Raw genomic sequence first — 7782 nt, forward strand, 5'->3', positions numbered from 1 at the left:
CCTGAAGGCTGTGCTGCCATTCAACAAGACCTGGACAGACTGGAGAGTTGGGCAGGGAGGAACCTGATGAGATTTAACAAGTATAGAGCCTTGCACCCGGGGAGGAATAACCGCTGTAGCGAAAATGCCAAGTCTTGGCCTGAAGCAGTGATGGAGCACCTGGTGGGAAGTCAGGGCTGATCCAGGGGAGCTCAGGTGTGTGCAATGTAGCTTAATGATTAGAAGGGATGGAGCCAGGATCCGCCCTTTCCCAGACCTCATTTAAGGGTTGGCAGTGGAAGCAAGGGTTTTTTTTTGCTGGAGATCCCTGTGTACCCGAGGCTTTACAAAGGCAAGCAGCTCTTTTTCCTTTTTTTTCCTTCCTGTATCTGTTGCATTTGGGCTTGTTCTTATTTGATGTAGCTGAAGACTTTGCCATGCTACTATTATCACGGTACTTTCTATTCCATTGTAGCATTACAGCTGCATGCATCAGTGCAGGTTAGGAGATGACCTGCTGGGGAAGAGCTCTGCAGAAAAACCTGGGGGTCCTCGTGGACAGCAAGGTGGTGATGAGCCAGTAGCATGCCCTTGTGGTCAAGAAGGCCAATATTATCATGGGGTGCACTGCACAGAGTGTGGCCAGTATGTCAAGGGTGGTTATGCTTCCTCTCTACTCTGCCCTGGTGAGTAGAGATTTAGACTACTGCGTCCAGTTCTGGGCTCCCCAGTTCAAAAAAGACAGGGAGCTCCTCGGAAGAGTCCAGTGGAGGGTCACAAAGATGATAAAGGGCCTGGAGACCTCCGGTGTGAGGAGAGGCTGAGTAACCCAGATCTGTTCAGCCTGGGGAAAAGAAGGCTGAGAGGGGATCTGATAAATGCTTACAAATATCTGAAGGAAGATGGGAGGCAAATGGATGAGGCCAGGCTCTTCTTAGTGGTGCACAGCAACAGGACAAGGACTAATGGCCTAAAACTTGAACGTAGGAAGTTCTGTGCTAACGTGGAAGAACTTATTTGTGGTAAGGGTGACAGCACTGAACAGGTTGCTCAGAGTAGCTGTAGAGTCTCCTTCTATGGAGATATTCCAGACTTATTTGGATGCTGATCTGTGCGACCAATTGTAGCGAGCTGCTTTATGAGGGGGGTTGGACTCAATGATCTCTTCAGGTCCCTTCCATCTCCTGCGATTCTGTGAGGAGCCTGGGGAGGCACGCACTAGGAAGTAGCACCCTGGCACGGCACCAGCTCGGCTCTGGTGTCATGCTGAATAATTTACAGTGTGGGTTTCTCCTTGGTGACAATGCTCCTTTGTTATATTGGGGTTAAAAAAGTAAAAAAAAAAAGCAACAAATAAAAAGCATTATTCCGGGGAAGGCAGTGTTCCGGTGAAAAATCAGCCCTGATTCACGCTCTGTTGTCAGAAAGCTCAGCGGTGCGCACCAGCTGGGTGGGATCAGGCTGTGTTAATCCCCTCCCCGCTGCCAGCCTTTATAATCCCCTCGTGCCATCCCTGCCAGCACTCGGGGTGTGTGGTGGCATGGCCCAGCAGCGTCGCGTTCAGCTTTGCACCCAGCGGCCCACCAGCACCGTCTGTGTGCTGGGCACAGAGCTGTCCTTGGACATCCAGGGGTAAGCAATGGGGTGTCCAAAGATCTGCTTTGGGGTTATATTATTTTCTCTTTCCTCCTGCAGGGAATTAAAGCTGCGTTAAGTGAGGAGAGGGTAAAAATAGAGGTTGATGGGTTGAGCTGGGGAAAGGCAGTGCTGATGCGTTCAGGTGGGTTTGCCAAGGGGATTCAGCATCCAAAAGAATGGGATTTCTCCTGTTGGGATTTTCAGCATCCAAAAGAAAGGGATTGCTCCTTCTGCTCCTGTTGGGATTTCAGTATTGAAGAGAGGGGTATTGCCCTTCTGCTCAGGGCTTTCAGCACCTGGAATGGGATGGCACCACTACACAGTGCTCAGGATGAATGGAAAAGTTTGCAGCCTCTGTGGAGAAACAGATTTTGGATGCAAAATCCCAAATCTGGTTGCATTTTCCATCTGGGCTCCAGAACTCCACTCCAGGGGCTGCTGTGCTGTCCCAACAAGAAATAGAAATATTTCCTTGTGTAGGTGAATACAGAGTTAACCATGGAGGCATTGCTTGCTGGGGCGTTCCCTGCAGACGTGCATGTGTTTGGCCACAGCCCAGTTTACAGCAACAAGTTTTGCTTTTTCTTCCATTTTCCTTAAAGCTCCAACTTACTTTAGTTTTGCTTTTTGGGATTGCTTTGTGCTACCTCAAACACGCTCTCTGCCTCTGGATGTCAGTAGCATCACAGCACCCAGGATTGGGTTTCTCCCCTCCTTGCAGAAGTTCCTGCCCTGGCAGTGCCCTCTTGCACTGAGCGCTGCATGCTGCAGCCTGCCCATTCGCCTGCTGGTGCTTCCCCCATCCCCATTCACTTCCTGCACCCGCTGTGGCTTTGCTGTGCTCTGAAGGGGATGCATTTGTTCTGTGGGGTGGAATTTAAATATCTGGAAAGCCTCATGCCATAAGAAAAGACCTCTGGAGTTTTGATGCAGTTGATTGGTACAGAGTTTATTGGGCTTAAATAATGTAGAGTTTGGGATGTTTTGCAAGACTTGTTGCATGCTGCAAATTTGTTGCACATTGCAGGATTTATTTCACTTTGCAGGACTTATTGCAGTTGCATTTTGTAGAATTTGTTGCTGTTGCCAGGATTTGTTGCAATTGAATATGGCAGGATTTGTCACAATCAAATGCTGCAGGATTTTTTTGAGGTTGAATGTTGCAGGATTTGTTGCAATTACATAAGACAGGATTCATTACAGTTGAACACTGTAGGATTTCTTGAGGTTGAATGTTGTAGGGCTTACTGCATTTTGTAGGATTCATTATGTATTGCAGGATTCATTGCAATTGTACATTGCAGGACTTGCTGCATCACTGCAGTAATGCCCCAACAGCTGTGCTCCCCCAGGTCAGCACCCAAGGATGCCATCGCCTTCCATGTGCAGGGGACGCCAGGTGTGAAAGTCTACGTGGTGCATGAGACACAGAGTGTGAAGCTGCCCTCAAGTGTCACCCGCTGGCCCTTGGCCACTGGCACTGAGGTGCTGCTCACCATGGAGGCCATCAGCAAGGATGTCGGGGACGAGAAGGTGGGTGACAGCAGCCCAGCAGCACCCAGCCACTCTCTGGGTGATACTGAACTCACTGGCTGTGACATCACAGGTCAGGATTTCCTATTTTGGTGAAGCAAGCGGGGTGCCAGTGGGCAGAGCCATGCTGTACCTCACCTGCGTGGGTAAGTGGGAATATTCGGTCCCCAAAAGTGGTGTCTCCATGCCACCTCTCCACTGAGCACCTGTTGTCCCTGCAGAAGTCTCACTGGATGCTGACACTGGGCGCAGTGGGTCAGTCAGCAGGACATTGGTGGACAAGGTAACGCAGTGAAAACAACAGTCCCCCCCCCCCATGGGTGGCTCCAACAGTGTTCCCAACCCTGCTTTGCTATCCCCAGGCCACGTGGACATGGGGTCCTGATGGGCATGGTGCCATCCTGCTGGTCAACTGTGACCGCGATGACCCCAAAAGCCGGTTGATGGGTGACGGAGGTGAACCCAAAAGCCAGCTGACAGATAATCGTGACACCACTGTGTGCTCCTACGAAGGTATAGCCAGCTCATTTTTTGCAGTGTTTCCTCTTTTTGGTGGCTTCCCTCCCCAGTTTGTCCTCACTGTCACCCCAGATCTGAAGGACATGTCACAAATGGTTCTGCGGACCCGTGGACCACGCACCATCTTCACTGGCCATGGCCTCGTCCTGCATGTGGGTTTCAGTGATGCTGATAAAGTCGGCGTGTTCTACGGAGGCAGTGAGTGTGGGATGACCTCTCTGTATGCCCCCCTATAAATCATAGAATCCTTAGGGTTGGAAGGGACCTCTGAAGGCCATCTAGTCCAACTCCCCTGCAATGAACAGGAACACCGCAGCTGGATCAGGCTGCCTATGGCATTACACATCCTCACCTTGGAAGTCCCCAGGGGTGGGGCATCAACCACAACATTAGCTAACCTGTTCCGGTGCCTCGCTACCCTCACTAGGAAAGACTTTTTCTTTATATCTAAACTGAATCTACCCTCCCTGAGCTTGAAGCCATTTCCCCTTGTTCTATCACTACATACCCTGCTAAAGAGTCTGTCCCCTTCTTTCCTATAGCTCCTCTTTAGATACTGAAAGGTTGCTATCAGGTCACCTCAGAACTTTCTTCAGGTTGAAGAGCCCCAGCTCTCAGCCTGTCCTCATAGGAGAGGTGTTCCATTCCACAGATCATTAATGAGGTGGGCAAAATGAGAGCTGACACCTCCAGAATCCCAAATGCATCCCATGAGGCTGCTTTGTTCCCAGTGGTACACTCAATGGTAGAGGTGTGCTCACTGTGTCCTGTTGTGTGCACGATCCTTTTGCAAGGAGCTGAGAGATGGAGATGGAATGCTACAGTGCAAGGCGAGTGCTGCATGGTTGCATGGTGCCGCTTGTGTCCACAGACAGCGTCGCACTGGAGGAGTACAAGCACGTGCTGGGAGGTGAAAAGCTCGCCTATGCTGTGAAGCCCAGCCAGCACCAGGAGGAAAGCATCTTCTATGTGGAGGGGCTCGCCTTCCCTGACGCCGGCTTTTCAGGGCTGGTTGCATTCCATGTCACACTGCTGGAGAGCCCTGAGAAGGTAATGCCCTAAATAATGTAGGTTTTACCTACAGATGGGGTGAGCGATGTCTCAATCCTACTCCCCCCTTGCAGGGCTTGCTAGAGACGCCGATTTTCACGGACACGGTGGTGTTCCGTGTGGCTCCATGGATCATGACACCCAACACGTTGGCACCATTGGAGGTCTTCGTGTGTAGGTGGGTGCCAGGGGGTTGGTGGCTGCATCCCTCCGGGCCCCACTGCATACTTGTGCCTCCCTGTTTTTATTTCCCAGCGTGGAGGACAATGAGGACTTTGTGGCAGCTGTCAGCGCACTGGCTGAGGAAGCCAAGTGCCCAGTGACCATCTGCCCGCTGCCCGAGAACCGCAATGACCGTTGGATCCAGGTAGGTGATGTGGGGTTGGGACCCTTGGGCTGTGGCTCCACAGCACTTTCTTTTCCCTCTGCTTCCTTTGCAGGATGAAGTGGAGTTTGGCTATGTGCAAGCACCCCATAAAATGTTCCCAGTGGTTTTTGACTCACCCCGTGACCGGGGCCTGAAGGACTTCCCTGTCAGGAGCATCCTGGTACCCAACTAAAGCTGCTTGTCCTCCAATCCCTGGTGTTGGTTTTTCTGGTGTTAGCGAGGAATGCTGTGCACTGTGGCAGTCTGCAAAAAGAGGATAAGGAAAAGAATGAGAATGAATTAAAAAAAACCCAAAACAGTAGGGGTAGGAATGGGAATAGGAATAATAGTGGGAGTGGGAATAAGAATGAGAATACGAGTAAGAAATAGGAGTAGTAATAAGAGAAGGAATGGGAACAGGAATGGGAACAAGAGTAGGAATAGGAATGGAAAAAGGAAATAGAAATGAGAATAGAAGTATGAATAGGAGTTGGAGCAGGAAAAAGAGTAGGAGTAGGAATACTACTGAGAATCAGAAAAGGAGTAAGAACAAGGATGAGAAGAAGATGAGCAATCACTAAGGGCTGTGGTTGAATGATGGGGCTCAGCAGGTCGGGCTGATGGTTGGATGTGATGATCCTGAAGGTCTGTTTCCCAACATGTATGATTCTCTGAATCCACAATAGGGTAAATTTGTAGGAAGGAGATAAGCCAAATCAGCATGGGCGAGAGGAGCATCATGCTTCAAGGTTTGGCACTCCCAAGGCTTAATGCCAGCCCTGCTTTACCCCCAGGGCCCTGATTTTGGCTACGTGGCTCAGGAAACACCAGAGAACACCTCCAGCCTTGACTCCTTTGGCAACCTAGAGGTCAGCCCACCAGTGACGGTGCGCAGCAAGGAGTACCCGCTGGGCCGCATCCTCATTGGCAGCAGCTTCCCCAGGTGGGAGATGGGATTTTGGGGTACACCACTCCCAAAGGCCTAGACTGAGGTCCCATTTGTTGCCCTTAGGTTTGGTGGCCGACGCATGGCCAAAGCAGTGCGGAATTTCCTTGCTGCCCAACGGGTGCAGGCGCCTGTGGAGCTCTTCTCAGACTGGCTACAGGTTGGACACGTTGATGAGTTCCTCAGCTTCATCCCTGCACCTGATCGGAAGGTGGGCAGCTCTTTTATGGGGTGATTTTTTGGGGGGGAGAAACATGGGGCGAGCTTGTATTGCTTTCTCCATCTATAGGGATTTAGGCTGCTGCTGGCCAGCCCCAGTGCCTGCTACCAGCTGCTCAGGGAGAAGCAGGAGATGGGCTATGGGGAAGCGACAATGTTCCATGGTAGGGATGCTGTAGTACTTCACACCCCCAAAAAACCCGCTGTTTTCCTGACGTGGGATGAGGCTCCTTGCTCTGTGTTCAGGGCTGCACGGTGTGCCCAAGCTGAGCATCAACGAGATCCTGGGAAATGAAGCACTGCGCAAGTTCAATGCCTACGCACAGGTGAGGTCCTGCTGTACATCCTTCCCTATCTGTCTCTATGTCCATCTGTCCACCTCCCATTCCGTCCATCTTTCTGTCCCACTGTTCTCCCTCTCCCCTTCTCCCAGTCCCTTTCCCTTCCTCCCTCTCTCCTCATCCCTATTCCTGTTCCCAATCATCTCTCTATGCCAGCCTAACCCCGTTCCCTGTCCTTGGTCTCTCTCCCCATCTCCCTGCCTGTCACTGTTTCTCAGTCTCTTTGTTCCTGTCTTTGTCTCCTTCTCCCTCTCTTCCCTTGCCCATCTGTCCCTCTCCCCATCGCTGTCCTCGCATCCTCCTGTCCTGTTCCTCTGTCCCCTTGTCCCCCCATTCCCCTACCCCTCTTTATCCCCCCACCCACCCACAACCACACTCCCTCCCCACAGAGCTGCATTAGTTGGAACCGGGACATCCTGAAGCGGGAGCTGGGCCTGGCTGAGCAGGACATCATCGACATCCCGCAGCTCTTCCAAGCTGATGACCAAGCCAGGGCCATGGCCTATTTTCCCGACATGGTAACAAGCAGCTCAGTGTGAGCTTTAGGGCTGCATGCTGGCAGCCCTTTGGGCTCTCCTTGTTCACCATTGGGGTGAGGAAATTTCTTCTGGTCCATCTCCAGGTGAACATGTTGGTGCTGGGCAGACACCTGGGCATCCCCAAGCCCTTCGGGCCGCTGGTGGCTGGGCAGTGCTGCCTGGAGGAGCGGGTGAGGGCACTGCTGCAGCCCCTGGGGCTCTCCTGCACCTTCATCAATGACTTCTTCTCCTACCACAAGCTTGCTGGAGAGGTGCACTGCGGCACCAATGTCCGCCGCAAGCCCTTTGCCTTCAAGTGGTGGCGGATGGTGCCCTGAGCCACCCATTTTCCTCTTCCCCCTTACCTACCCCCCCAACTCCCCTTCTCCATCCCTGTAAGTGCCTTCTGCAGCAGCGTCCGCAACCCCCCTTGGAAATAAATAAGGGCTGTGCTTGCTCCCAGCCTCCTGCTGAGGTTAAAGACACTTTTAAATGGTGTTTAGTGGGATGATGCAGTGCTCTGCAGTGATGTAGCATCTGATGTAGCATGTGTGAAGCATCTGCATGTTTAACAATGCAATGCCTGCATAAAAATGCACAAAAAACCCACATGCATGCACAAAAAGAATTGCACAAAAAAGATATGTGACAAGCTTGCAAAATGTGTATGCA

The 7782-nt window shown here is 51.7% G+C and overlaps 1 protein-coding gene across 3 annotated transcripts; it reads left to right on the plus strand.

The window, feature by feature from the left end:
• The first annotated feature begins 212 nt into the window (after positions 1 to 212).
• LOC100545757 (protein-arginine deiminase type-1-like) lies at positions 213 to 7595 on the plus strand. Of its 3 annotated transcripts, none has more exons than XM_019610854.2 (16): positions 213 to 331; positions 2970 to 3150; positions 3224 to 3296; positions 3372 to 3433; positions 3513 to 3663; positions 3742 to 3867; positions 4541 to 4719; positions 4794 to 4897; positions 4975 to 5086; positions 5160 to 5267; positions 5881 to 6029; positions 6099 to 6243; positions 6322 to 6415; positions 6498 to 6577; positions 6982 to 7110; positions 7215 to 7595. In XM_019610854.2, exons 1-16 carry the CDS (start codon positions 228 to 230, stop codon positions 7446 to 7448), a joined length of 2031 nt encoding a protein of 676 aa, XP_019466399.1. In that variant the 5' UTR covers positions 213 to 227; the 3' UTR covers positions 7449 to 7595. The 3 variants fall into 3 exon arrangements, with proteins under 3 accessions (XP_019466399.1, XP_019466398.1, XP_010724765.1); XM_019610853.2 differs by lacking the exon at positions 213 to 331 and adding an exon at positions 1490 to 1611 and having other exon boundaries at positions 2922 to 3150; XM_010726463.3 differs by lacking the exon at positions 213 to 331 and adding an exon at positions 1491 to 1611.
• The last annotated feature ends 187 nt before the right edge of the window (positions 7596 to 7782 follow it).

Source organism: Meleagris gallopavo, assembly GCF_000146605.3.
Source record: "Meleagris gallopavo isolate NT-WF06-2002-E0010 breed Aviagen turkey brand Nicholas breeding stock chromosome 23 unlocalized genomic scaffold, Turkey_5.1 Chr23_random_7180001955406, whole genome shotgun sequence".
Taxonomy (NCBI): domain Eukaryota; kingdom Metazoa; phylum Chordata; class Aves; order Galliformes; family Phasianidae; genus Meleagris; species Meleagris gallopavo.